This window comes from Pseudomassariella vexata, assembly GCF_002105095.1.
Source record: "Pseudomassariella vexata strain CBS 129021 chromosome Unknown BCR38scaffold_1, whole genome shotgun sequence".
Lineage (NCBI taxonomy): Eukaryota > Fungi > Ascomycota > Sordariomycetes > Amphisphaeriales > Pseudomassariaceae > Pseudomassariella > Pseudomassariella vexata.
Window position 1 is genome coordinate 3,171,337 of NW_024467956.1, and position 27,871 is coordinate 3,199,207.

General features: G+C 50.9%; 10 protein-coding genes and 1 non-coding gene across 11 annotated transcripts; 4 read left to right on the forward strand and 7 right to left on the reverse strand.

The window, feature by feature from the left end:
* Positions 1-200: 200 nt before the first annotated feature.
* BCR38DRAFT_462819 (uncharacterized protein) lies at positions 201-2,413 on the reverse strand (the record flags this gene model as incomplete). Its single annotated transcript, XM_040862624.1, has 5 exons — positions 201-819; positions 900-1,068; positions 1,130-1,635; positions 1,691-1,955; positions 2,146-2,413. 5 exons carry the CDS (start codon positions 2,411-2,413, stop codon positions 369-371), a joined length of 1,659 nt encoding a protein of 552 aa, XP_040721374.1. The 3' UTR covers positions 201-368.
* A 4,154-nt stretch (positions 2,414-6,567) lies between these two features.
* BCR38DRAFT_20187 (xanthine/uracil permease family protein-like protein) lies at positions 6,568-9,424 on the forward strand. The gene is made up of 9 exons (XM_040854100.1): positions 6,568-6,765; positions 6,994-7,083; positions 7,149-7,248; positions 7,303-7,396; positions 7,456-7,807; positions 7,863-7,972; positions 8,029-8,509; positions 8,564-8,688; positions 8,754-9,424. The coding sequence occupies exons 1-9, from the start codon at positions 6,649-6,651 to the stop codon at positions 9,118-9,120; spliced, it is 1,836 nt and encodes a 611-aa protein (XP_040721375.1). The 5' UTR covers positions 6,568-6,648; the 3' UTR covers positions 9,121-9,424.
* Positions 9,425-9,439: 15 nt separating this feature from the next.
* On the reverse strand, positions 9,440-13,088 carry BCR38DRAFT_382709 (P-loop containing nucleoside triphosphate hydrolase protein). The gene is made up of 3 exons (XM_040857432.1): positions 12,346-13,088; positions 10,263-12,290; positions 9,440-10,210 (listed from the first exon to the last, which is right to left on the reverse strand). Exons 1-3 carry the CDS (start codon positions 12,641-12,643, stop codon positions 9,759-9,761), a joined length of 2,778 nt encoding a protein of 925 aa, XP_040721376.1. The 5' UTR covers positions 12,644-13,088; the 3' UTR covers positions 9,440-9,758.
* A 162-nt stretch (positions 13,089-13,250) lies between these two features.
* On the forward strand, positions 13,251-14,182 carry BCR38DRAFT_418058 (uncharacterized protein). The gene is made up of 2 exons (XM_040859191.1): positions 13,251-13,871; positions 13,925-14,182. The coding sequence occupies exon 1, from the start codon at positions 13,512-13,514 to the stop codon at positions 13,701-13,703; it is 192 nt and encodes a 63-aa protein (XP_040721377.1). The 5' UTR covers positions 13,251-13,511; the 3' UTR covers positions 13,704-13,871; positions 13,925-14,182.
* Positions 14,183-14,820: 638 nt separating this feature from the next.
* BCR38DRAFT_t31 lies at positions 14,821-14,923 on the reverse strand. Its single transcript has one exon. It is a non-coding gene; the product is annotated as a tRNA-Thr (tRNA).
* An 895-nt stretch (positions 14,924-15,818) lies between these two features.
* BCR38DRAFT_404827 (uncharacterized protein) lies at positions 15,819-16,322 on the reverse strand (the record flags this gene model as incomplete). The annotated part of the gene is made up of 2 exons (XM_040857888.1): positions 15,819-16,076; positions 16,140-16,322. The coding sequence occupies 2 exons, from the start codon at positions 16,320-16,322 to the stop codon at positions 15,819-15,821; spliced, it is 441 nt and encodes a 146-aa protein (XP_040721378.1).
* An 800-nt stretch (positions 16,323-17,122) lies between these two features.
* Positions 17,123-18,024, reverse strand: BCR38DRAFT_404828 (uncharacterized protein; the record flags this gene model as incomplete). Its single annotated transcript, XM_040857889.1, has 3 exons — positions 17,123-17,373; positions 17,509-17,663; positions 17,762-18,024. The coding sequence occupies 3 exons, from the start codon at positions 18,022-18,024 to the stop codon at positions 17,123-17,125; spliced, it is 669 nt and encodes a 222-aa protein (XP_040721379.1).
* A 2,196-nt stretch (positions 18,025-20,220) lies between these two features.
* On the forward strand, positions 20,221-22,071 carry BCR38DRAFT_382710 (uncharacterized protein; the record flags this gene model as incomplete). The annotated part of the gene is made up of 2 exons (XM_040857433.1): positions 20,221-20,629; positions 20,670-22,071. Exons 1-2 carry the CDS (start codon positions 20,409-20,411, stop codon positions 22,069-22,071), a joined length of 1,623 nt encoding a protein of 540 aa, XP_040721380.1. The 5' UTR covers positions 20,221-20,408.
* A 661-nt stretch (positions 22,072-22,732) lies between these two features.
* On the reverse strand, positions 22,733-23,288 carry BCR38DRAFT_331970 (uncharacterized protein; the record flags this gene model as incomplete). The annotated part of the gene is made up of 2 exons (XM_040855106.1): positions 22,733-23,044; positions 23,118-23,288. The coding sequence occupies 2 exons, from the start codon at positions 23,286-23,288 to the stop codon at positions 22,733-22,735; spliced, it is 483 nt and encodes a 160-aa protein (XP_040721381.1).
* Positions 23,289-25,019: 1,731 nt separating this feature from the next.
* On the forward strand, positions 25,020-26,171 carry BCR38DRAFT_418070 (uncharacterized protein). The gene is made up of 3 exons (XM_040859192.1): positions 25,020-25,548; positions 25,615-25,811; positions 25,873-26,171. Exons 1-3 carry the CDS (start codon positions 25,107-25,109, stop codon positions 26,119-26,121), a joined length of 888 nt encoding a protein of 295 aa, XP_040721382.1. The 5' UTR covers positions 25,020-25,106; the 3' UTR covers positions 26,122-26,171.
* Positions 26,172-26,277: 106 nt separating this feature from the next.
* BCR38DRAFT_454224 (methyltransferase SirN-like protein) lies at positions 26,278-27,161 on the reverse strand (the record flags this gene model as incomplete). The annotated part of the gene is made up of 2 exons (XM_040861683.1): positions 26,278-26,936; positions 26,993-27,161. 2 exons carry the CDS (start codon positions 27,159-27,161, stop codon positions 26,278-26,280), a joined length of 828 nt encoding a protein of 275 aa, XP_040721383.1.
* Positions 27,162-27,871: the final 710 nt, after the last annotated feature.

Here is a 27,871-nt window from a genome sequence, read left to right on the forward strand (position 1 = left end):
CATTCAGGGGCAAGTTGTTTGCCATAAATTCCAACGCATGGGATCTAGGTGATACCATCACTTGTAGTACATCATCGTGGAGGTATCCAGCGACTGGCACCTTGCAGTGTGTTTTCGGATTAGACAGGGTTGCTCCAGTAGTTTCAACAGGCAGAACGTCCTTGAATCATCAACTGGGTCCGGAATAGGCAGAAATAATTAGGGAATCAATTCTATATGCCTGGGCATGGCATTTATTGAGCAATATCTTCGGGAAACGCCCTCGCCGCCAACGCCTGCGCGATATATCAAATCCATGACGATCCCCACCACGTGCATGTCCCCCTCTAGAAACATACAATGCGAGTACATGGTTGACTTGACGTAAATCAGGGCCGTGGCGCGCTGTGAGAGTCGTCGTCTCTCACAGCGATGATATGTGAGTACGCCCAATACGTCCCGAACTCGGCGCATTCCTTGGTGATCTCAGGCTCTTCCCACCACCACTTCTTAGCATGAACAAATGGTCCCCAAACCTCTTGCCAGAGCATCTTCATGACCAAGCAATTCAACTCTTTCGTCGTGGCCGATTGCTCCTCAATATCCGCGATCCTGGAAAGACCCTCGGGCACGGCTGATACTAAAATGGTGGCTTTAGTGCTGCCCTTGCCACGGAGCCTGGTACGAGCTAACCACGCTGGAAAGGTGCTCTCAGGATACGCGAGTCGGGATTCCTTCTCGAGATTGAGTAAGACATTGTCAAAGAGCCACTGCCGTAATATGGGGCCCATCGAGGCCGATACCGGTTGCGGATCAATGAGCGTCAGGTGCAAAGCCCCCCTGGGGCCAAGCAACGGTGGACTCGGCCGAGTAAGGGGATGATATCGGTGGAGGGAAACAAAGCTGGCAAACGTAAACACGTCACCGCGGAAAATAGGCGAGGCGGAAGCGGTTGCGATGCAGCTGACGAGGATATTGTAGGCACGAAGATGGGTTGGATGTTGGAAAAGAGCGACGGCGATATTGGGTTGGGTGATAGATGCGAGATGGCAATATTCGGATGCAGTGCAGCAATAAATGACGCAGAAGCTGGCTCGCTTTCTTCAGTACATGTTCATTCAACGTTTTTGCGAAGGGCCGAATAGCTTACCTTGGGTTTCGTAGATTGCAAGGATCCGGGGAGGACGCAATGAAGCTTGCTTTGCAGGGGGGATGATGACCCGATTCAAGTCCATATATCCTCCCTTTTGGTGTAAAGCCGAGAACATCCAGCGTTTTTTGGTCATTTCAAGTTCCTTGTACACCATGGCATCCGTTGCATCATCCACATCCGCCTTCATATTCGCAAGCATGAGTTCAGAACCTGCTGCAGCCATCATCCGAACCTCCCGCTGTAACGCTGCAAGATCAGGAGACATATAGCTGTCTTCTTCCACATTCGACGTCGGGTTTAGAATCGTTGTTTCTGACAGTTGCGTGGGACTGTCTACTACTGAAGGGCACTGCCAATCGTGAGGCGGTCTCCAGGCCTCAAGGTTGCCCAGCCTATCGTTCCAATCTGAAGCACACATCACTGTGAGCTCCTTGGACAATGCTATTTGAGGCAAGGGAGGCTGAGCAAGCATTGGCTCAGGCATCTCGAAGTTTTCTGGAGCACTGTGCATGTGTCAGCTTTTGGCACCAATCGAAACATATCAACCGATAAACCGACCCTTCTTCAGGCAGATGTGGCAGTGGCGGCGTCTCAGCTTTGCTCCTATCTGCCGAGATGTGGATTTCAGATATTAAGTGATCAGTATCGTTTTTCGAGTCTCGACCAGACACCAACACTTCCGTATTCTTAGTGATGAAAGAGGATGGTCCCAGTGTTTGTACCAAGTGTTCCGACCTGGTGAGGATCGAGTTCCTTGGAGATGTTCCAGCTACGGTACTGGATGTGGCTAGAGATGGCTGAGTCCATTTCGAAAGGGTCGATTCTACCACACGTGCATATTAGTGAGCAAGCAAAGATTTTACTAGAAAACTGGCCCATACCTCGAGAATGGAGACTGGAGCTGCCGTCTGTAGGGTCGGGTTGCTCCACTATAGTGCTGCCGTTTTCTGGCTTGACTGTAACTTCAGAGGTATCCTCATGGAACAAGAGAGCCTTCACGTCATATCCTGTACTTGTATTGTCTGTGAAGTCGTTGAATGCTACGCGCTCCGAGGATGCGGCTCTTTCTTTGATCTGTGACGGTGCCGTGGCCCTCTTCCGGCTCTTGTGGGCGAAAAAGCCAAATGCGCGGTCACTAGTCGATGAGCGGTTGCTCGAAACTGACTGGCGACCACTCTGACTCTTTCTGTCTTTGTCCTTATTCTTGGCCTCCAACTCCTTCCTGGCGATCCTTTCTCCAACGCGTTCCCTGTTGGGATCAGTCCAAATGACGTCGAACATGGTGATTCGACACCAGAATTTTGATGCGCCGGCCACAAGTTTTGAGATGCTGGGTGTGGCCAAATGGCAAAGGAGAAATATTAATGACTTGCTAGTATGACCTCCACGTTATGCGAAGATCAGATGCTCTGGTGATGGATGATGCAGCTGACTGGGGTTAAAAAGTCAATGGACTCGAGAAACGCAGCGATAGATCATGCTGCGGCACTGCGGCCGACGGCGGGTGTGCAATTCAATTGAAGAATAGGGTCTTCAATGCAGGAATGATGAATTTTCCGCGAATATCCAGCCCAAACCGTCCAATGGGTTTAGAAGCAGTGGTGAAGCTGTTGCCGAGTAACATAAATATGAGGATTCGACCAATGGTGAAGGTATCGATGCAAGATGCGGGGCTGAGTGGGAGAAGGGAGGGACGTGTCGTGATAGCAAGGATGACGAGACAAACTTTTGGAGTTTACTCGGTGTAACAGAGGTGATGTCCTTTGAATGATCGAGGCAGGCCGCAGGGAAGGTGCGCTCCAAGGAAATTCAGAGACACGCATCCGCCCGAAAAAGAGTTTCCTCTTTGGGCCACAACTCAGCTACGAGGACTTCAGGAGGCAAGAGCTACCCCTAACATGAAAATGAAGCCATTGCCACTTACTTTTGGCAAGCTATCCAGAGTGCTGTCGAGAATCCGTTGGAAAGACCGCATTGCCTCGAAGATATATGTTCTGCTACAAAACGCCCTCGTGGTTCACGAACCATGCATCAAACTGCTTTGCCCAAGATGTGGCTAATCTGGACACATGACGAAGTTGGCTCGATTTCTGAACTCTCAGTTGGATCGTCGCTGGTGACCTCGACACGAAGCCTCTCTGGTCCATCAATTGAGATTGCCTCGAGCCCTGGAGTTGCTCTCGGGACCGTATTGGATCTTAACGTCTCCAGCTCTTGGAAAATAAGATATTTCTTGTCAGACAGTAGCACCGGCTTCCATAATCTGTTTCCACTGGAAGGCCCTTAACATGGCCTGAAGAGTTGCACAAGTATCATTGCGATCATCAAGTAGAGAAGAGGGGCTGGCTGGCAGTCGACAGGTGGACGTATCACGTTGCGTTCCAGTGTAGAAACACTACACCATTCAGAAGGACGTAACAGCATCAAATGGCATCGATGGAATAGTTGTGGTTCTTCATGCATAGATGCATATGCAAGGAAGGTTGCTTCTATGCGCTTAAAGGCGCAAGTGTTTACTCTACGGCATATGATATGTGCTTGCATATGCATGCTGAGATCAATCGCATATTATTATTTCCTCCATGTACTACTTGAAGACGATGAAAATGGGCGTGTTTGCTTGCTTCGACTTCTGCAGTTTGCCTTCAGCTCGGTCCTTCAACTTCGTCAAGCGAGCTTTCTAGTGGGACAGAGGCTCTTACCAAGAAGGTACGGAAATTCATGTTCATACTACCATGTTCAAGAGAAGGATTCAGATATTGGAAGACTTCAACTTCGAAGAGCTGGTTAGCTCAAAAGAACAGACCGTCCCATTGAAGACAAGCCGCAGAGCAACTACCAGTGTGTTGCAACCCACGCCAGCCACATATGTCACCTTGCTTGTCTCGTGCATTCTGAAGCGAGATGAAATGGAAGTAACCATGTTGGTATCGTCACATTGAAAGTTGTTACAGGGATGCGCCCAGTAGTTGATAAGTCCTATGATCAAAATCGGTTCACGTTTTTGATGTAAGGATTTCCCACTCACCTCGGTGACGATCGTAAGGCTTCAACTAATTATATTGTCTTACTTGACAGAAAAGACCGTGCGGGGCTCAGTATGCTGCAGAGATTTCCCGTTAGGTCAGATCAAACAATGGGAGGGCCTGAATCTGGTGATTCAGCCCATTCCAGGCACGAAAGAGAACCTGCATGATAACATTCAATGTCCCTAGAAGTCAGATTCCGAGGAAGACAATATTCAGAGTAGATTCAGGACTCTGTATAGTCCAATAAAGCCCTGTCAACCCCCCATCCTTAGTGCAAATCAGGGCCTGCGATGTTACTAAAGGGGCCGTGTGTGGAGTATAAACCTCCCTGAAAGATGATGAAATCATTCTTGGTAAACTCCATTGAGGGAACGAGACTTTCACACCTGAAAGTTTAAGCAGGATTGGTCCATCATTAACTATGGCAGAGCTTTCCCTCAGGCAACTTGACCCGATGTCATCCTCGAACTGATCTGGGAGAATGAGCCACGCCAAGCCTTCTCGATAGTCAAGCGTAGATCAATCGTACAGGCATACACAGGTGGTGCTGTAGAAGGTGAGACATTGTGGTCACTTACCCATGTCAAGTCAGCCCAGCTCTAGAATTACTTACACGTACATGACATGACGTCCAATAGTCCTGCAAAGTATTGCCCGAATGGTATGTGGGCGTTTTCTGTCACTTGACCTTGAATGTGCTGTAAGAATTAAATGTTTGTGACTTATCCGATTATTAGACCTAAAAGGTTTGTAGCAAGGCAGTGGTTCGCAGGAGAAGGTGTGCCTAAGTGTAGAGCTCAACCATTCCCTTTGCCGGTGGCGAAGCCTAGTTACGTATTTCCCACCGTGTTCACAACATACACGAGAGATGTATCATGGCGCTGTCCTCATCCAGACTGCATTGTGTGACTCCATGGTAGTATGGGCCGTACAACGCTGATAATCGGTAATTGGCAAATTGTCCCACTTGTCTCATGCAGCCACCCTTTGTCTAGCCCATGTTGTCCTATCATGGGGAGTTCCATCATCATCACCTCATAACGCCATGTGCGACTAAAGACAAAATGGACCGGCAAGGGCAAACGCGGGTTTGCTTCCACCTCGGTCCTGCACAGACAGACTCGAAGGGGCTAAGGGGGAGGGGAGCACAGGCACCGGCGTTATATGAAAAGTGCCGGGCCGGGGTGAGATCTAGGTTACAGATGGGATGAACACTGCATATTGTTCATGTAAGCTTGACATGCAGCTTCGGCATGGGGGGATATAAGCTTTTAAAGCACCCTATCCTTGTCCAGGCTGCATGCTGGCATTCAGCATAGCAATCTACAAATTAACGGGATTGTGCTTTACCGCCATAAGGGGCTATACGAGTTTCCAATGTCGGGGTTTCTTTCGCTAGATAGGATTTTGGACGGGATTGCAGCCGAGTGTGAATGAAGCACGTGCACATAAGAGGAGGGCAATGTCACACTATCACGATCGAGGGTCTACTATGAGCAAGAGGCACCATTCCCTCATTTTAATTCTTTCTCGATCGTGCCACCGTTCCAGAGGAATGGGCGAGAAGCGAAAGCTGAACGCCAACTATTGCCCATTGATGAAATCACGTACTTAGGTATCGGTGACTAGTCATTGGTCCTGATAGTCTAGTGAGTTTTATTAGGGCAGCCATTCACCGACACACCTTTTCCTCCTACATACCATTGGTGGTTTCCTGAATTTTCTGAGCTATAGCCAAGGAGAAATCCATTCATTCCATGAGATCTCGTGGTAACCCATGTGTTTTCAAGTACGGGTACGAGGTGCTTGGCAAAACTCACTCTCACAACGCGTTCACCGTTGAAGCCGAAGCCACGACTGCAGGCTTTTGCATCTGCCTGGCGAACCGCAAGACTTCAACTTCACCACGTTGATTTGCGCGTCCTTTCACCAGCACGACATTGAAATACAAGTCTCAGCTGGCCCCAATCGCTTCGCCGATCTCTTCGGAGTGCAGCCACCATCAAGCCCGGCTCTTACCATCTGGCCCAGCACCATCTCGGCTATTATCTACTGAGGTGAGTTGGACCTTTTCAAACACCATCGTTGATGCCACAGACTCGCCCTTTCCTGACCAACAACTCACTCCTTCAATGTTGTGGCAGCAATTTTGATTCCTCAAGCCTCGTCATTCAATTTCTACCAATTGTCCGAGTGGTTGGATGTCACTGCTAACTTTCATCTTGTGTTTCCCAGGTGAGGTTCTCGTGACTATTTCCACTGCCACCTCCTCCGCAACCGATTTTCTTTACCCGCCACACACAACCACAACATTTTCTTGCTAGCTTTGACACTTTTCTTTTCTATTGAGCACCCTCTGACGAGCTCTTACATCATCCGATCCATGTCTTAGGTCTGCTCAACTAACACGTTACGTTGCAGAACTGACTGGCACTGCCCGATCACGACCGTCCTCAGCACAACTTGCGACGTCAAGGACGGGAGAACATGATGGGCCCCGTGAAAGAAGGTTTCCAGGTCCTCGGTGACAAGATTGGTGAGTTTGAGGATACCGTCAATACCTCAACCTTCGGTCGTGTTTTCCGGCTCGATGGCTCTGGTCATGTAAGTCACCTCGTCCTGTCTATTCGGATGGCACCTTCTCCATCCTTTCCCTCCATAAACCTGAAACTGCATTTTCAGCCATCAAATGACAATGCCGACCTCCCTACCGAAAGTCTCGTTTTTTTCGTCTACATCATAGTCGACGATGATCAGCCGCCCGGCACTTAGACTTGATCTTGCTCAGAGGTTCATTCGTGGTAGTCGGTCGCGATTGCTAACCACCAACAGCCTAAGACAGTCAAAGGCGCATCCTTCTACCGAGAAATCCGCGCCGGCTTCACGACCTTTGCCACCATGGCGTACATCATCGCTGTCAACGTGAGTCTATTTCCACATGTACTGTTCTTCCCAACAGTCCACAGTTGCTCATATTCATTCCACAGGCTTCTGTCCTTACCGAGTCTGGAGGCACTTGCATATGCAAAGGCACACCTGAAGATCCCGGTTGCGTGCTGGAACAGGAATATACCGATTGTCTCTTGGGTAAGCATTCTTTCGAGAATCAATTTTCTTTTCCTAGACTGACAAACGCATCAGTGTTGAAGCGTGACATGATTACGGCGACAGCAGCTCTGGCAGGTCTCGCCAGTATCGCCTTCGGATTCCTGACTAATCTTCCGGTGGCTCTTGCGTAAGTTCAGCCCACCGTAGCTATCATTCATTATGTAGACAATACTGACAAGTTTTCAGGCCGGGAATGGGCCTGAACGCCTACTTCACCTACCAGGTGGTTGGCTGGCACGGCACCGGCATGGTCCCGTACCGGATCGCACTGACAGCCATTTTCGTCGAGGGCTTCATTTTCATATTCCTGGCTCTGACCGGTATGCGACAGTGGCTCGTCAAGATGATTCCCGCCACCATTAAGACGGCCTGCGGTGTTGGTATCGGCTTGTTCCTGACTGAGATTGGCTTGTCATACTCGGCCGGTATTGGCGCTATCACTGGTGGACACTCGACACCGCTCGCTATTGGAGGTTGTCCTGCTAATATGCTCAACGATGATGGCGAGTGCATCCGCCATATCATGAGAAACCCAGCGGTCAGTATCTCCAATAGTGCTATCCTTCGGCCATTACTGACAAAGTCGGGCACAGATGTGGATAGGCATCATGCTCGGAGGCATACTAGTCGCCTTTCTGATGGCCTTCAAGGTCAAAAGCGCCATTATAATAGGCATTGGAGTAGTCTCCATCCTTTCATGGCCGTACGTGTACCCCATCTCCCGTACACGTGTAGCGGAATCGCTGACCACAGCCACAGGCGCAGCACCTCCTTCACGTACTTCCCCTATACGACTGCAGGCCAGGAACGCTTCGATTTCTTTAAGCAGATCATAGCTTTCCACCCGATCCAGAACATCCTCGCCGCGCAGCAATGGAACCTCGACGGCACGAGCGCATCCCAGTTCGCACTCGCCCTCATCACCTTCCTCTACGTCGACATCATCGACTGCACCGCAACTTTATACTCCATGGCCAAATTTTGCGGTGTTGTGGGCGAGGACGGCGACTTCCCTCGCTCGACTGTTGCGTATTGCACTGATGCCGCCTGCATCTCGATTGGATCGCTCTTTGGCTGCTCTCCCGTGACGGCGTTCATTGAAAGTGGTTCTGGAATTGCGGAGGGTGGGCGCACTGGGTTGACCGCTATTACGGCCGGTGTTTGCTTCCTCATCTCGCTGTTCTTTGCCCCGATCCTTGCCTCTATTCCCCCCTGGGCTACTGGATGTACTCTTGTACTGGTAAGCAAGCTGAACAGACAAACTTGCAGACCGTCGTAACTAACACTGCAGCAGGTTGGATGTCTCATGATTCGCCAAGTCACCTCCATCAACTGGCAATACATCGGAGACGCAGTCCCGTCCTTCGTAACGCTAGCTTTCATGCCCTTCAGCTACAGCGTAGCCTACGGTCTCATAGCGTAAGTACTTTCCTATCCCTTCCTATCTCTCCTCTCTAAGAGTCAACTAACATGGTCTCCCAAAGGGGCATGTTAATATACGTCTCCCTCAACACCATGATCTGGGTCGTCGTGCACCTAACCGGCGGCCGCGTCACCCCCTCCAACTGGAACGAGAAAGAAGTCTACAACTGGGGCATGGGGAAGCGAGACATGCCGCGATGGATGCGCATCCTGGCGCAAAAGATGACCGGCAGAAACAATCAAGACTTTGAACAGAAGGACGCGGTGGAAATGGTTGATACCGAGAGCTCAACGGTTCGCACCGCCTCACAACACGGCTCGTCCGAGCCTCCGGGAAGCCCGCGGGGTGCAACCCAGGAACATTTTGGCACGGCGATTACTTCCAGTCAGGGACAAGAGGCAGACCGGACGCACGCAATCTCGCACTGAGAACAACAAATCTGGTGGCTGTGCGGACGACCTCGACACGGCAGCCGCCCGGAGTCGGATTACGGGAAGATGAGTATTCTGTTCCCGACGGATGTGTTTGGGAGTTGTGGCGTTCGTTTGACACGGAGAACCCCCCGGGGACACAGCAAGCCGGAATGGTGGTAGGCGTCCCTCCCCATCAGGTTATAGACTGCGATTTCCTTGAAACTGGTTGAGCATCAAGGTTCGCCGGCTTGCGCGGAATGAGTATATAGACCCCGGGATTTCTTCCTCGAAAAGGAAACATTTGGTGTAAAGTAGCAAGGATAAAGACCAAAAAGCAATGAGTTGCCAGCAGGGTAGATTTTACCCCCACTTGGCGCACCTGTTCATGACATATGTGTACTGTATTTGAACAAGCCTAGCAATAAGCGGGGATCAGGTTTAATCACAAGTACGCAGCGCAAACCATTCCAAAGCGCAGGGACGGGGTACTGGGAGCCTTTGACGAAAGCGATCTCTCGACACCACAATAACCGCTTCGCAGCAACGACGACAACCAAGCCTACTGCATCCAATGAATCTCCATAACTCCATGCCCTGTTTCGTAAAAATTATATGATCGTTTCATGGTTGTTCTTCCAAGTTTTTTGTTTTCACTAGAACAGTCCCCATCTTCCCCTTTGCTTCTCCCCATTGCTCTTCTTGCCTCCGGACCCCTTACCACCACCCTTCTCCCTTTCCCGACCTTCGAGTTGCTTCAAGCTTTCTATCTTGTCCAGAACAAGCTCGAGCAGCTCTTTGCGCTGGATGACTTCGAGATGCTTCTTTATCTTAGGGTCTTCCTTGGCGAACTTCTCCACCTCCTCATCGGAAAGATGGCGGCCGAGCCGCAGGTCTAGCTCACGGGGGAAATTGTAGTAGAACTCAGATAGCAGCTCCACATTGAGGAACAGAACTGCGGTTGAGGCAAGCTTAGTCGCTACCGCATCGAGGAAGACCTCGGGGCAGTGATATTTGTTCTTCATGTTAGCGCACTGTTTTGACTTGACAGCCAGGAGGCGCATTTTGATAATCTCTGCCCGATCGCGGAGGAATGCTGCTTCACGGCCTGCGGTTTGTTAGTGTTTAGCCTGGACTGAGCAGGGAAAGAGAAGACAAACCTTTTGCGAGCAAAGCAGCACTGAACCCACCGGCTCCAATACTGTTATCGCCCTCAACAACAAACTCTCCCTTTCTCGCTTTATCCACGAACCCGAGGACCTCCTTCAGCTTCCTCCGACCCCCGATCGAGGTCTCGAGATCCTTAATAGCACCCTCACATGCCGCCAGCTCCCTTTTCAGGACACCTTGGACATGCTCCCGCCCCTGGGCCCATTCACGCTCTTCCATGTCGATGTCGAATTTGAATGGCTTGATGCAGTTTTCTACCTGATCGCTAGTGCTGTAGAACCGATCGTTCAATATGCTTGACGCGGCTTCGGTGATGGCTTGGCGCGCGTAGGGATGGCTGACGAAGCTTGACTGTCCAATCAATTGATCCACGCGTGATTGGATCGAGTTGGCAACCACCGTAGTTGCCAGACGGCCAATGCCCAGCTTCGTGAGGGCAGAAGTGGAGGCATCGAGTCTTCGGTGCCAGAAGATAGATTCTGGGTCGGCTTTGGGCAAATCGGCCAAGTTATCGGGTTCCAGTATGGGCGGTGAAAGGTCTAGTATGGGCTTGTTCCAGTACCGGGCTGCTAACAAGTCAAGAACGCGTTGATCCAGTTCATTCTTCAGTAGTTCATGCATTTGCGGCCGGCCAAACTCCTCAGCAAACTGCTTGAAAGAGTGCTTGAACCCATCGAGGCTCTCCGCCAGATATGATTCGGCGGATAGTGGACGGTCGTTGTACTGAACCTTGAACTCGTATGTAGCTTCTTCCAATTCTTGTTGAATCGCATCACTCGTACTTTGCAAGCTGGCTGACATGGTCTGCTCCAGGACGTGCATAAGTTTCTTCCGTAATGTCGATGTTCCCACGGCAACTTCTGACTCGGACCCGAACTCGAGCGGATGAGCCGAGAAGAATGAGTTCTCGTTCTTGGTAATAGCGGTAGTGAGATTGGCGTTTCCCTTCTTGAACAGTCCGCTGGCCGGTGCGGGTGCTCGTGACACGACGCCGACATATCCCAGGCGCAAGGGGTATTGCTTGTCTGTCAAGATGGAATAACCCCGCATTGGATCAACAAGATCCATCTTGGTAACAACTCCAATGGTGCGCTCTCCCCGCGGGTCAACTCTCCTGCTTGCTCTCAACGCTGTTGAATTGGCCAAATCAACGTCGGCTGCTGATATAGCGAGAATGACATTTGGGGGCTGGATATACTTATCGCAGAGCTCCGATATCTTCTGCTTCAGCTCCAGAGGTTGGTTGTGACCCACAACCTGAATATAGCCCGGCAAGTCAATAAGTGACAGATCCGGCACATTCGGCGAGGAGATGGAGAGGCGAATGGGGTCATCCGATACACATTGGGATGCGGGCACGGCTTGGTTGAGTTCTGTAAGTGTCCTCTGGATCGAAGAAAAGTCGGTGACCTTGCCGAGACCCAGATCGGGGAATTCGCCGTATTCAGCGTCGGAGCCAGGGGTATTGATCAGGGTGAGCTCAATAGGTCTTCTGGTAACCATGTTTGCTCCCTTGGGCAGGAATTCATGGCCCACGATAGCTTCTAGTACCGAACTCTTTCCTGATGATTGTGATCCGATGACAACGATCGAGGGTAACGATAATGTGCTCGACTGGCCGACTCTCTGAAGAATATTCCGGATTTCGATCATCTTCTTGGTCAAAACCATCATCTGATCGTCTCTTGCTATCTCGTCGGGGCTCCTTGGGTCGTCTTCGGTGGACTGCTCGTAGCCATATGCAGCGGCAGATGCACCTGCTACGGCTGCACCAGATCTGCTCTGTTTCGGGGGTTCGCTGCCACCTGGGCCGTCTCCCTTGCCACCGGTTCCAACCTCCTCTTGTAACCGCAAGATCTTCTGCATCCATTCAGGCAATTCCACTTCATCTTTTGTCTTTTGCCATCCTCTCATCGTCTGGCCCGCGATGTCCTTTGCGCCGTCGAAGATACCTGTCGCCGTACCCGTGACTGTGTCCTTCGCTGTGCTGAACACATCCCACGCGTAGTTGCCGGCCTCTGTTCAGGAGTCAGCAGGGTTGTCATAAAAAGCTTCCCAGACCACGAGACATACGTGTGGCCTGGTATTGCACCCAAGCTATGCCAGCAACGGTCACACCGCCTGCCATAGCGGGGATCCTGATGAGCTTCGCTGCTAGCTTTGGCAGGAAGCGCGCAAAGGACGCATTGCGGACGACGACTGCATTGTGGAAGGCATTGCCGCCAAGCCACATGCGCCTTCGGGTGGCTCGAACAGCTGCATCGGCTCGAAGAAGTCCGCTCGAGGAAAGGTGATGATACTGTCTCGCAGCTTGGGTGGCGATACGCGTCGAGGGCAAGCGCCCGGCCGCTGCTATAAGCCTTCCGCTCATACCGAAGATGAACAGCGGAGGCAGTCTGGCGTGTTTGAAGGGGGCACCATCAAAGGACCGATGGTATCTGTCTTGTTTCTGACACTGCTGAAAGGATTGAATGTTGATGGGGTTCGTCACTTACCTGGGCCGCAAGTCAATTGGACGTCTTCCACAGTTACCCGGAAGCTACTCTGAAGTGACGCATGGACCAACACTGCGGGTAGATGTGGCATACGAGAAAATCGGGCTTATCAAATCGATTGTATTGCCGACCAGGTCCCTCAAAATGGCAGCTGTGTAGGTGGAAAATACCTACGTAATTAAGCTGGTAACTATGGTCTCGAAAGTGGGGTGGCCGTGCGCTAGAATTTTTGAACGTAATTCTACTTCCCGCGATTTCACCAACGATGGCTGCTCAACTGCTCAACTACGGTCGACGAGCCCTCTTCATTCGTATGCAACTAAACCCGCTCGTGTACACAGTCAACGGCACCAACGGAGTCAACGGAAAGGCCGCTGCGCCAGGTGCTGAAGAAGGAACGACCAGAAGAAGAAGGCTCCTACTGCCCAGACTGACCCTCCGAGTATCCTAATTTCCCAACTGCTCCCCAACAACACCCACCCGAAGGGCGAAGAAGTCGAATATGTTGGCCGAGAACCGCCACCTTGCCACCAGCGAGGAGAAGCGACATCTCGACAACCTAAACACGAATAGAGTAGAGACTACAGCCAAGCGGCTGAGACGCACCGTCAAGTTCGTCAACAGGCTCAGAAAAACATCAATCCTGGCCAGATCTTGACCGAAATTGCCAACGGCATCGAAGATAGCGTGCGTCTCGTGGTTGGACATGATAGTCTCACTGAGGGTGATACAATCAAAGCTGGTATGGATTTCCCTGCTGGATTGAACTTGGATCATATCGCCGCCCACTTCAGCCCCAACGCTAGCAATGAGACAAATCTCCAGCTGAACAACGTCATGAAGGTCGATATCGGTGTCCACGTCAATGGATGTATCATTGATGGTGCATTTACCAGGCTTTCGATCCTATGTACGATAATCTTCTGGCAGCCGTGAAAGATGCCACCAACACAGGAGTGAAGAATGCCGGCGTTGATGTCCGTCGAGAGAATTGGGCGGACTGATCCAAGAGGCTATGGAGAGTTACGAGTGCAAAATCAACGGCGCTACCATTGTACCACTATGACTTGCGGGCCAGGCGGGATGATTGGCGAGGAGTGATAGCTGGATATGGTAAGTATATGTGAATCATATGTAATAATAATCCGGCGACTTACAGTTCGTCGTCTTGCTCTTCTTACTAGGAGTGGAAAGGGCTGTCTTATATTAGCTCTGCATGTGCAATTTATCAAGAAGTAGGGACTCTCAATCTTCTGCTTCTTAGAAGGCGTATCCTCCTTCTGCTGAGCGGGAGCGGGGACCTGGACTCTCTGTACATTATTAGCGTACGCAGTATATACACAAGAATCGTTACTTTACCTTAGCCGAGGCGGGAGTCTTAGGCAGCGCGGGCTATATTAGTTGTCAGCATATGCATAGCTCTAGTATAGACGATAAGAGAGAAGTTCAGACGAACTAGGGCAATTATAAAATATTAAATACGCCGTAGGTGTTAACCCTCGGTACCTCTACAAGTACTCCCTTAAGGGGCTATAGATGATATAGCGGGCCCTTAAGCCGCGTCGGGCGGTTATACAGGTAAACTTGTAGCCAAACGACTACTAAACCTCCTGTCCCTCCCTAAGTCTGTGCTACAACCCCTGCCTGAACTACCGATAAGTGTGGTAATGTGGCACTTAAATTCGTCCTCAGGGGTGGGATGCTGCTGATGTGCAGAAGATGCTCGACTATTTTTTGTCGCGACAAGTCGTAGTATCTGCTAATTGGGGTTCTCGTCGAGCGTATACATCTCAACCATACGCTCAAGTGGATAGACCGTAACGTGGTCTAGACGCTCGCAAGAATCGCGGCGAGAGGGGGTCCGATAAGGGGTCGGATTAACGATTCGAATTCTGGACCGGCTGTCGAGTTATATTCCGCCGACGTAGTGCTTGACGGTCGACTGGCTAGGATGCTCGTGATCCTAAACTGCACCAATCTCCCTATTATCGCTAGGTAGGCGAAGTCAACAAGGTGGGCAGCGCGCCGTAAGGGTTGACTAAACCCCCTTGTGTGTCAGCTGCGGGATTCGAACCCGCGACTCGTCACCGACCCAAGTGGGCGAGGCTCAAATCGGTACTTATCTACCAGCGAAGTGACCAACTACACCAGCCGACAGGGCAATTATAGAAAGCAGATGCATTACCCGAGCTAGAGCCCGGGCTCGCTTTTGCACCGTCAGAGTAGCACGCATACATGTTAGTAGTGGTGACGGGGCAATATCGTATAGACCAGACCGGCCGGTAACATCCTCCTGCAATATTACAGCAATTTCATCAATATTATGCATATGCGCTGTATCTGCCTCGCTTGTTTAACGGTGGTGGCTTATTATGTAGAACCTCATTTTGTTGCGAGGTTAAGCCACGTATTTCAGCTTCGGACATGCGTAGCATAGGCACTAGATTAGTATTCGTGGCTAGTGGTGATAAAGGCGTAGACGATTGCTCCGAAGATGCGATACTTGCTTGAGACTGCGGCATATGCGACGTAGGAAAGATAGATAAACCTATCGATTTTGGCTGTGGAGGGGGTCTTTAGACTCGGATCATGTTTAGCGGAGGTTATCGTACTTCTGGAAGCATTGCTACCCTTCTTTACATAGAAGCGGGGGATCGGTCGACGAGAGGAGCAGACGAAGAAGACCACTGGGATTCCACTCGTTTACCTTTTCCCCAGGGCTAGGTGCTTTCGATTCGTGAGGAGCTTGGTATCAGGGTTATGTGGGCTTTCGTGATAATCTATTACTTGGAGCATACTCTCCCGAAATACTCACCTAGCTATTCCACACGTTAACGAATCTCTACCTACAGGAACGGGTAAAGGTTTCCCTAGATGAAGACGGAAATCTCCCATGTAGGGTTGAGCGATGGGGGCAAGAGAAGGCTCACTATTAGTGCCAATATAAGCTCTATTCAATACCTGGTGATGGTGCTCGCTATCATCGCTGCTTTCTGAAACAGTGCCATTTCCCCTCCACTCCAAGTCTCTGCGACGGACCTGGTCAGTTCCTCACCAGTATGCCATCTTTCCTGTCACTCTCTCACACAGTACTACTAAACTCGCAGCATTCACCACGTCCACAGTTGTCAGCTCCCCCCTGAGCGTCGTACGCACCCATTTCTGGAACTCTATGGCGGCAAGCGAATCCATACTGTACTGCATTAGTTGACGCGCTGAGTCTATCGCCTCGGCCAGATGTAGCTGCTTGGCCAACTGCGCTCCCATAAATGTAACAGCGGCAGACACAAGACGTCTTGCGAGTCGAATCTAGAAAGACGTGAGTAAGTATAGCCAAAATATGCAAGTTGGCCCTGCTGTACCGAATCTTACCGGAGCTGCAACCTTTGCGCCTAGGCCGTTCAAGATAACGAATTTTCCAAAGTGTTGTCTCTCTTGAACCAGTTGCAGTGCCTTTGGGATTTCCTCGTAACCCAGGAGCTTGTATGGGGAGATTGGCTTGGCATGGCCGTCTTCGATGAGCTGAGACAGCTCTAAGAACACTCTACGAAACATGTCAACTGAATTGATAGGCTCGTCACCAACAGATCATGAACAACTTAGCCCGCGATAGTCTCCAGTGTCAAAGCCGCTGTATCCAGATTCTTGGAAGAGCAGTTGATCATAGCTGGCTCTAGGAGCAGAGGACTGCTGTATTCGACGGCTTCGTCCTCTATCCCCACTATCGTCCCACCGGGAGCAAGCAATCGCTGGCTCTCATAGAAAAAATTCCCTCTTGGAGACTTGGTGATGATACCATCGACGCCCCAACTTTTGGTTGCCTCGCGTATCCACGAGAAAAGCCCTGACTAAGTACTCCCGCTGTTCTCGGGCGTCGACCGTCGACCGTCACAAAAATCTCACAGTCAAACGCTAGCAGATCTGGATGCACGCGATACCAGCACCCTCCAACAGCGTCGCGTCGGTATTCACGCTGCTAGGGGAATCTCGGCATTACGCAAGGACGATTGCCCGGCAACGTCCAAAAGGGCGTGGATAGTGTCCTGGATAGTGTCCTGGCCACGTTTGGCTGTCGCTATGTATACGACATGGTCAAGTCCTGTACCTTTCACAATCTGTGGAAACGGCCCGGCGAGGGTACTGCTAGGCCTAAGTTCGATTAAGAAGTTTGCGGCGAGGCCCTTATCGCTAAGCATTCTCTTATATGCGCCCTAAAATCGTACGGGGGACAGTATGTTCTCCTCCTAATAGGCTGCGTCGCATACCTCGACTTTAGTGAGTAACTGTTCAGTTACCGACGAAACCGAGTGTTGCAATTTACTGCTATTTCTGCTGCTAACGTTCTTAAGATTGCCTCATAGTTTTAGCAAGTCCCCGTGATGGCTTACCGTACTTCTCATGTGGTGCGAGTGATAAGTAACTTCGACTTGAAGTATTCGTGTAAAGAGGCTATCGGCTTTGATAGTCTCCACTAACCCTGCGAGCAATGCTGAAGACCCGGAGACGGTGACACTGGCAGGACTATTATAGTAAGCGATGAAGACGTCTTCTCCAACTGACGTAGCATCTAGATAGGGATGTACAGCCTTCACATCCAGCCTAACGACTATCAAACCTATTAGCTTAGCTGAGATAGCCCCTTAGCTACTAGCCCTCGGAGTTACGCCACAAGAATAGCCTGTCTACGTGTAATGAACCTAGCGCTGTACGCAGCCGCGATCTCACGCGAAGAGTAGCCTACGATCATATGTGCCTGCACATTCTAAGACTCGAGGACCGCTAGCTGGGCGAGCTGTAGCGCCGTGACGAAGGGCTGCGAGAACTTGGGCTTGCTTGGGTGCGTAGAGGGACGGGGCTCGGTTAATTCTGATAGTAGCGACTATTCCGACCGTAAGCCTACCGGTAGTTCCTGCAGCACGCTATCGAGTTCTTCGAGTACTGGCTTGGCCGTCTTAGGAAACGTTTTCAAAAGCTAGGCCCCCGTTTGCGACTACTGTGCGCCCTGGCCAGTGAATATAAGGCTAGTCTTGAATGCTTCGTGCCCTGTCTTAGCATTTATTGCCGAGCCCGCTTCGATACTGCTAACTTTGTCGGGCAGACCCCACAGGAAGGCCCGACAGAAGCGAGGAGGACAACGATCGGAGAGCTTGTAGCTGAGGTCAGAAAGTTTAGCCCTCACACGAGGGTCAAGTGGATGGGCTGACAAGGCATTGATTTGGCGCTTCAGCGAGTCCTGATAATTAGCCGAGAAAACCATTTCTTGGGGGGAGCGGAAGCGGCCGCGGTACGGCTGTGTTTGATAAGTGACCTCCGCTGCTGCCGAGAAGAGAGAGCAGATCGACAGGTTGAAACTGAGCGTCGAACGCGGCGGGGTCGACGTCTTCTATAAACATGCCGCTTAGCACTTTCAGAGTGCCAGTTCTGCCCGATCCGTTAAAATAACCAGCGCTGTCAACCTGGGATCTTGGAGCCTCGTTCGACACAGAGGGCTTTGGAGTATCCATTACCTAAGTAAATACTTTTTGAGGACTGAAGCCCGCTTACACTTCCCTGCGTTAGGTGAGTAGTTGGGGCAAGTGTTGAAGGAGTTGCGGCGCGTTACCGAGTTCGCCCTACCTACAACCCGATCGGTCGGTTTCCGGAACTCCCTGGTATGATAATCGACAAGTCGGCACTGTTGCGCCCAGAGATCTGGCGCAGACTACTCGATCAAGCACTGATTCCAGTAAAAATAGCGAATCGCGTTCTAGTCATATCTGTATTATTCACCTAGCCCAGGCCTTGAGGGTACGCTCAATTTCACGGATCTTAGTCTTCAGGACCTTCCCAATATGCTCAGTGGCGTTCAAATCGGGACTGTGAGCCGGCCACTTGATCGTCCAGATGCCGTGCTCTTCCAGCCACCCCTTCGCGTAATGTAAGACGTGGACTTTGGCGTTATCTTGCATAAAAAGGTCCCCTGGCTCGTAGAACGGAAGCAGTCCCTTCTCCAGGTTATCGCAATATGACCATGAAGTGACTCCCTGGCGCGGTGCATCCGGATCTCCGTCACAGAAGACGAGCTGTGAGGCCCCCTTCATCTTCGCATAGCCATATCATGCCCCACACCATAGTCGATATAAGTGGCCGCCCATGGCTCTGTGGGCTCACCAGATCCTCCCTGCACCCTTCGTTGGAGTACCGGAAGACCCATTGGCTTGGTGAATCGGGCGAATTCGGGCCTTACACTTGTCCAAGAAGAGTGTACGTATAAGCTGCTGGATCTGGGCCTGTGTACGGTGTGCGTGGCAGAATCCAAGGCGCTCCGCAGCGTCCTCTTTCCCACACGCCACTTCTTCAAGTGATGCCGGTAAAGAATCGCTTGGATAGTTGGAATACTGATCTGAACGCCGGCCTTACGTTCCATCTCCGTATACGTCATCCTAGGGAATCACGACATAAATAACTTGTCGGCCGCTCATGCCGCTAACATTGCTGCACGCGCATGAAGCTTGCACTAGCAGTTAGGGCCGCCGTTACCGCCGAAAATAGCACCAAAAGCTCGTAATTTCAAGATGATTTGGTGGCTCATTAGGTAGTTCAAAGTTCGAAACGCGATATTGTTGTTTGGCTTTCCAAATTGCGGGGGCGGGGGGCGTCCGGAGACTTAATTTCGATTAGTGTACCTCCAATGAGTAACACTTCACTTGCATTGCTAGTCGGTCGCTGTCCGATTGTAAGCCCACCCTACCTACAGCTTCGGCCCTTCGGTTAGCAGTGTACTTGCAGAGTAGAGAGAAGCAAAGTGGTTAGAAAACTGCCGAGGTCAGAAAAAATGGCGTGTTCGGCACTGCTCGACAAAACAAGCCGCTGGTGCAGTGGCCGTCTAACTTCAGGGATGAAGGTATGCATGATTGGACGTTCCTGATCTGTCAAAAACATGTAATGGCGATTGGATGGGGCGGGGGAGGGCTCCCGGGGGGCCGGATTCTACACGAGCAGGACAACCCAACTTGGCGTCGAAGATTGCAAGGAAACAGCATGATACGAGAGCTTTGAAAACGGCACTACCTGATCTTGCCAACCTATAGGATCACTCCAGACAGGCAGCACAACGCTTGGCATGACAGGGACTTACCCACAGGGCTAATTGCGGTTCACAACCCGATGGGTAAGTGGGAATCCTTCCCTTACATTTTGGCATGTCTCGTGTTACCTAGCCTCTCACGAGGGATTGTCATGTGGCTTAGAGGCACAGCATGTCTTCGGGTTACTTGAGCCAATGATGGGGAATCGCTATATCGTGCAATGCTCTTTTTCTGATGTGGACTTTGCTGCAAGGGAGGAGTCAGCAGCTCGAGTAATCAGCGCGCATCATGGAAAAAGGGAGGGGAAAGACAATCTAGGTGAGTATAATAATCTTGGCCGTATGGATCGAGTTGTGCTGTTTCTGTTTTAGTACTGTCAGCAGGGTATGCATACCAATTACAAATGTCTCAGTCTCATAGTCTCACCACTAATGGGAAAGCCAACTAGTGCGATGTCCGCAGTCTACGATGTGAGATTTGCCTTCGCTTCACCCCTGTGACGACGAAAAGCCTCGAATATCTTATTATCTTTGGAATACAAGAGGACTGGAGTATTCTGGCTTAAGGCGGCACAATGAGTTCTTCCGCCCACGATGTCTCCCGCGGGGCCTGTGATCGTTGTCATGGCCAGAAGCTTCAGTGCAAACCAGGAAGGAGCAATGAGGGCTGTTTGCGCTGCCAGAAAGCGGGTGTTCGATGTCTCCCAAGGCCTTCAAGGTCTTCTCGACATCGGACTCGTTCTCACGCCACTCAACGGGCGTCCATGCATAGCAACCCGACACAAAACGTCGGTTCGTACCTACCCGGTAAATCATGATAAGATGACACGAAATAGGGCACTGACGTTACTGAAAGAAAATCTAGCCACCGAGCAGAACAGCCAAGCCGTCTCGGAGTATCTTGGTCTTTCACCGATTAGCTTACTTGATGCCCCGTCTGATCTGGATCTGGGTCTGAATTTCCCTTCGCTACAGTCGGAGCTTGGCCCTCCCCCGGGAACACGTGATTTCCAACCTAATATGGACATCTACACTATGCAAAGTCACAAGTCTGGCCAATCATTTGCTCAGGCACCGCCTCAGTCCCGCAGTGGTGGGCAACGCGAGCAGGAAAATCACACTGATCTTCCTGGCGCTTCTCAAGGCTCCTATCGTTTGACCTCACCCACTTTCAACATGTTACCCCTCTATTCAGAAGAGCCTTCAGCCCCTTCCAAACAACCGTTGTCGCTTCCGAGGAACATCACGCCGCAAAGCCTGACCTATCAGTCTCAGGAAACTGCGAACCCCCATCTCATGGACTTTGATCAACTTGAAGGGGATACTCTTAACATCGACAGTGAGCGCTCTGGCTCTGATTTCGGCTATCGCCCAACAGCATCACGTCGCCCCCAGTCCATCCACGGCGAGTTTCAGAGCTCATACAATGACAGGCCATACAATGACAGGCCATACAATGACAGGCAGCAAACTACAAACCTAGCCGTTGAACCTACTGTAAAATCCTGGATTCGCAAACTTTCGGATATCAACGTGGAACTCCATCAGCATATGCTTTCGATCCCATGTATCGAAGCAGAGCGGGGCATATGGACAGACACCAAAGACAAGACGATGGGTAACGGCCTCAGCTCCACCCGGAACGTTCCAGAACTTGCTGTAGATTGCACCTTTCGACTTTCGCACCAATACATGGAAACTATAAGAGACATGTCTTCCCGAATTAGGACCGGTCAGGCTCACCACGTGCCTGTAACAGCCGCTCTCACACTAGACCAACCCTCACGGCTGCTCATTTTATCCAGCTACCTTTGTCTCATCGAGTCCTACGATAGAGTTATGCAGCATATCAAGTCCTGGACCGAGGTCCGCTTGAACATGGGTGCATCCAGTTCCGCTTACCACTTCCCCATTCAGCTGCCGAACATCGCGATCGGCACCTTCGAGTTCTTCACGTGTTCGTCGACACAGCCCCTCATTATGATGTGCATCCTAAGAACCATGATAAAACAGATCCATGATCTAGTGGACGGGATCATGAAGCCGGCAAACGCTCTCGACAACGGAACAGCGACCATGCTGAATGCACCAGCTGGCGAGCAAGGCAGCAGTGATGGTTGCGACGGGTTAAGTGGTGTGGTTAAAGTCACATTGCAAGCAATCAGGGCCAAGGAAGATTCGACCATCAAGCTCATAGACGTAACTTGGAAACTTGCTCTCCGATGTGGTATCACTTGACGGTTTGGTTTTTTGTGAGCTACTAGCCGTATAGAGAGACCAGGGAAGGGAAATTTTGGAGCTAATGGAGATGAGCGAAAAGGCTCGACCCTGTCGGAACCAGAAGTGATTGAATAATCGAATCTGAGGTTCAAGATAATTAACATGAGGAAGCGTGGTTTGGGAGTGTGTCGCGAATCGGGCGTTTTGCGACATCGTCGCAGGACGAATCATGCCAGTATTCATGGTTACAATCGCGCTACGTTGTAAGCTAAGGCGGTATGCCATTCTATATCTCTCAATAGAAAGAAGATGTTGGAAAAGCCTGTTTTGATGTCAGGAACGACTAGGCCGCAAGACGCTAGTACAGAGCGAAAGGAAGAAACAGGCGTTCCTGCTGTTGATCACCGGGTGGTCACTGGTGGTCACAGGTAGGCGTGCCCAGAATTATTTATTGATTTCTGGCCTTCCTTTCTTCCTCCTCCGAGACACCTCCCTCATATCGATAGCCAAAACCCCTATTCGAAATCATGATACCCCGATTCCTCGGGTTCTACGATATTCCACGACTTCCCACAGTATTCTATAACCCACAAGCCCTGCGCCGGCTCCCCACCTGTGCCATGCACCCGGCGACCAAGCCCGAACTGAAATACCTGTTTCCAATTGAGTTGCGCTGTCCCTATGGGGCAACTTGCGACTCCTGAAATGCTGGATAATTGGGTTTGTCATCTTCACCGATGTTCACAACCTTCCCGTCGCTAACATATGTCTCTATCCAACCGATACTGATCTCCGCATGGATGCTGCTGATGAAAGGCTCCTCCTCCGCCTGCAGTGCCTGGAAATCGGGATCTGACGCCCCTTTGTAGAAGGTCTCCATGTCGCGGAAGAAGAACTCCACCTGAGCATCGTAGTCACGGACAACCCAGGGCCTCCCGCGTTTGGCGTTCAGCTCCGCCGTCATGTCACGAAACGGCTTGGGAGCAAAATACTATAACAAAACACAAACGTTACTAGGTGTAGCTCTATGCTAACAAGAAAGTCCAACCCCGTGAGTTGCTTACTATAGAAAACCCTTCGATCCCGTTCTTGGCATGGAGCTTCGCGGCACGCACGGCGTGCTGCTCGGTGACCCAGCGGTGGAAGTCCTCCTCGCTGACGTGTGGTTGGCGGTAGTGCGCCACTGTCATCCGCAGAAGGCGCTTCTTCTGAATGGGCTCGGCTGGCTCTGGCATGCTGGTAGTAGCAGGCGGGAAAAGACCATGACGTGCAAGACGGAGCGTCGATTACGTGCCCGAGCTCAAATAGTCATAGTCTATTTTATGAAATTTTTTCAGCGTTGGAGACAGCCTGGGAACCAAGTCGACGCCAACTCGTACTGAGTCCATTGTGTAATCCAGCTTAGGTACCTATTCTTGGACCCCCGGCGGGCTCCTGTGGGTACAGGAAGTCGGAAATGCAGAAAGATGGGTGCTTGTCTTGGCACATCTTGCTTTCGCCGAAAACATACCGAACATGTACCGAGACTCTGGTGCTGGCCCCGATGCATACACCGTAACCAATCAGAACTCCCTGTCACTTCCGATTCGGTCGACTTGCAGCATAATGAGGAATGCATCGAGACTGGTAGACCTAGGACTTAATAGGCAACAGTATTGCATCAGCAACTTTGAGTTAGGAAGCCAAGACAGAGAAATGCCTCAGGGTGATCAGTCGAGAAATGTATCAAATGCCGTGCCTATCAGAGTAAAATAATTGCTACAATAGGTCTGCAAAAGGACGCCCTATAATCCTTCCAGGTAGCCAGGCGATACGTACCCGATCGATGATCACGTGATGTAGGATGAGATAAACCAGCTTACGGTACTGTAATTCCTACCAATCGGCAGGCTAGCTGCTGGGCAGATCCACAGTACACACCACTGTAGTAATATACTGATACACCCACCTGTTCACCACTAATCACCAGGATGAAATCTCCAAGTGCGCAGTTTGCAGTAAACCACACTTTGTAGTGCAAAGACTAGTGCATACTTGAGAGGAGAGCCTATGTAAAGTCCTGGTGTTGATGTTCATAGAAGCTCTATTTAATACCTAGTATGGGTCAAGTGAACGTCATAGCGTTACTTTGATGCAATCAATTTGACAAGTCGATATCAAGTATGCGCAATCTGCAAGCTATCTTTTGAAACACATATTCAGTCCAGCTGTGTCGATCACGCTCTCGTATCCACGACTATCCGGCCAGATCTTTACCAACCTGAGTCCGGCGTCCTTGATCAGCACCTTCGAGTAGCTGGGTTTCGTGGCGGCGGTGGTCTGCTTCAGGATCTGGACTGACATCTCGTCCGGCCAGTCTCGAAGCACGGTGTGTATGAAGTACTCCCTGACACCTGCATATCCCATCATATGTCAGGTCGCCGCAGGTGAAGCTTCTTGTTGAAATTGGAAATGACAAGGAGCAGCCTACCTTCAATAGGTTGCGCAGTATTCGGCTTGAAGAGGTCGTGGACTTGTGAGAAACCTTGTTTGCCACCGGATCGTACGAACTTGGTCAGCACAGTGCAGTGTGTGATGTTAGCTACACTACCACCGAATCTATGGGTAAGCCGAAAATCATATTATGATTACCGAAGAGTAGAGACTTTGGCGAATCATTGCATCTCCTATTTGCACGGTGGGAAAGGACTATGTGTAAGATTTTACGTAGGTCAAGGGTACTACAAATTTTCAAGGTATTTTACTTCTTTGGGAAAACGTCTAAATTCTGGAGAGAAATACTATTCAGGTTTGGAAGTCAGAGTTGAAGATATCTCGGAATTACAACACGTAAGACAGTAGCAGAGAAACGGAGCAGGAAAAACGCCCTGCTGCCGAACAGGTGAGATGTATGTCGGCGCCGAGACGATGACCACTTATATATTTGACCACCTCCAATCATTTGACCCTAGCATGGCATGCGTACTGTCTTATCCGTATAAACCGCAAAATTCTCATGTAAATAAAGGTTGCTTCACCAAAAAGCGAGGTGCCCGGTAAAAGCCTACACTAACATGGCGTCGACACGTCTGCAGCAATGCCAAGGTGCAGTCCTACTTCTCGGCGGCACGGGCAAAGTCGCAAGCCGCATTGCACCGAAGTTGAAAGCGGCCAATATACCGCTCCTAATCGCGTCCCGCTCCGGCCGGGCTCCAGAAGGCTATCAAGCTGTCAAGTTCGAGTGGCTGGATAGAATGACATGGGAGACATCTTTGTCCGCGGCGCCGGCGGTGCGGGCCGTTTTCATCGTCTTCCAGGGCTTCGTTGACCCTAGCGCCATGGCCAAGGACTTCGTCGACTATGCGCGGGGACTTGGAGTCGACCGCTTCGTATTACTTAGCCAGAGTCCAGTGGACGAAAACGGGCCCGCTTTTGGCCAGATCCATCGGTATTTGCGCGAGTTGGGCGATCGAGGCAAAATTGGGTGGGCCGTATTGAGACCTACTTGGTTCCAGCGTAAGTTTGGCTTCGATATGGTCGTGAGCGTTGGCTGGAGGACCTCACTTTCTCACCTTTCTGTAGAGAACTTTTCCGAGCTAGGTTATCACATCCAGTCCATCAAGAAGGAGAACAAGATCTACTCGGCATCGGGTCGGGGCAAGATCCCTTGGATATCCTGCGATGACATCGCAGCTGTGGGGTATCATTGCCTGACTACTTCCGAGCCGCCCAACACGGATTTCCTCATCCTAGGACCGGAGCTTCTGGGATACGATGAGGTACGTTGTTTCACCCGATCCTTATTGCTCGCTTTTGGCATTAAGACGACCCCTTTCACAGCTTGCAGATATTTTTACTCAGGTATTGGGCCGGAAGATAGTGCATCACAATTTGACGCCAGAGGGACTAGAGCAGCAATATCAGAAGAACGGCGTGTCGCCAGAGTTCGCCAACTTCTTGGCCGAGCTGGACAAAGGCATCGAAATCGGGGCAGAGAACCGCAAGAATGATGTCTTCTTTGCTACGATGGGATATGAGCCGCGAAAGTTTAGGGACTTTGTAAAAGCCAACCAGGCGGTATGGCAGTAGCTCACCAGGTACTTCACCAAGACACCAACTAGTGTTATTGACGCTAAACATCTCAATACACTGAAACTCTCCTGCAAGTTTTACTTCCATAGCATGATTTTGATGGAAACTAGATCATTACCACTAAAACAGAGGTGCCATGCGAACACGGCCCATTTAACCTTGAGCACGCTGACCGTACGCAATGATGATCTCAATCTTCCCACCCTCGTTCTCAAGCTCCTCCCTCACTCTCGCTTGCATGTTATCAAGCTGGTCCTCAGTGAACGAGCTTGGTACAGTCTTGGCAATAGATGACAGCGGCTTTATGGGCGATGTAACCCCATTGACACTGCTGGCCCGCATCTCAGGCTTTGCCGTCTTGCCAATCTCAATCAGAACGCGCCTCTCCTGCACGTTCTGCAGTCCCGCCTGCTCCAGCATGTCCTTCAACTCGTTAGCAAAGTCACCCACCTTGATCCCCGTCCACGCCTCCCGGACCATGCGCGCGAAGTCGGTCATCGCCGGCCCGTTCTCGGGCGTGCTGAAGGCGTTCATCTCCTGAAGCTGGACCCAGCCGCCGGGCCTCACTAGCGTGGTAAGGTTCTCGATCACGTCGTGGGGTCTATTCGGGCTAGAGCCCGCGAGGCTGCCCCGGAGGTGGACGAGGTCCATGGTGTTCTTCAGGTTGACGGGCCAGGGATCGTTGAAGGAGCGTTGGAAGTATGTGATGCCGTCTGGTTGCGCGGGGAAGAGCTCGGCCTCGATGTCGCTGCCAAAGTACTGGTGCGATGCCGCCGACGGGAGCGAGCTGCGCACGTTGCGCAGCCAGAGGCCTTTTCGACCATACATGAGCGCGCCGTTCTTTAGAGAGGGAGTGTGAGGTACTCACCGTCCGCAGTGCCAGCTTCGAGGATTCTCTTGCCCGGCTCCTCGAGGTTCAGGGGTGCCAGGATGAGCTTGCCATTCAGGGCATCGTGGAATACGGCGTGGAGGTCGGTAAGACGCTGCAGCTCAGGCGTGTGCCCGGCATCCTTAGTCATATTCATGAAGTTGTCCATTGCGTACTCTGAAATTTACTTCTTGCTAAAGATAGTCCCTACCATATTTGCGGTGTACGCATGCCTGAGCACGCTATATGCAATGGATCCACGAAGTAACAGGTGTCTAAGATACAGTGACTTTTGCCGATAGTATTTCCTGACAACAGTTCGTAGTACCGAAATGCGGTTCGGTACGCCGAAAGCACCCATGCCGCCGAGAGATAATTTGCACGCCTGAGGTAGCATACATAGATGCGCCATGCAGGTGCATATTTCCCTGCAACCTAATGAGTAGATGCCCCTCCTGTCCGGATCCTCTCTAAATAACGCCAATAGAGCGGAATCGTATCCACGGTCTTCTTTCAAGCAATTTGGCCGAAGAAAAATGTAGGTCCATCTTTCGGATATCACTGCATAGAAGATGCGAGATTTTACTGTGATCGACATACTCACTGTGTCCAATGCTGCCAAGGGCTCGATGGCAAAGGCGTTATTTTCTTCTATTTTGGAGGTGTTGGTTGTTGGTTGTTAGAAATCACTAGTTGTCAAGCTGAAAAACGGCGGTTTAACCCATTGCGTTAGCAGTGGGTCGAGGACGTCTGTCTCATTTTTGACCGATACTTCCGAACTTCACCAGTTCACAGCAAATTCGGAAGTATTTCTCAAAGGTCTAAATACAACGCGCAGAAGGGTGTAACGAAAAAGCCAGAGTCGGCTTCGCAGCCACA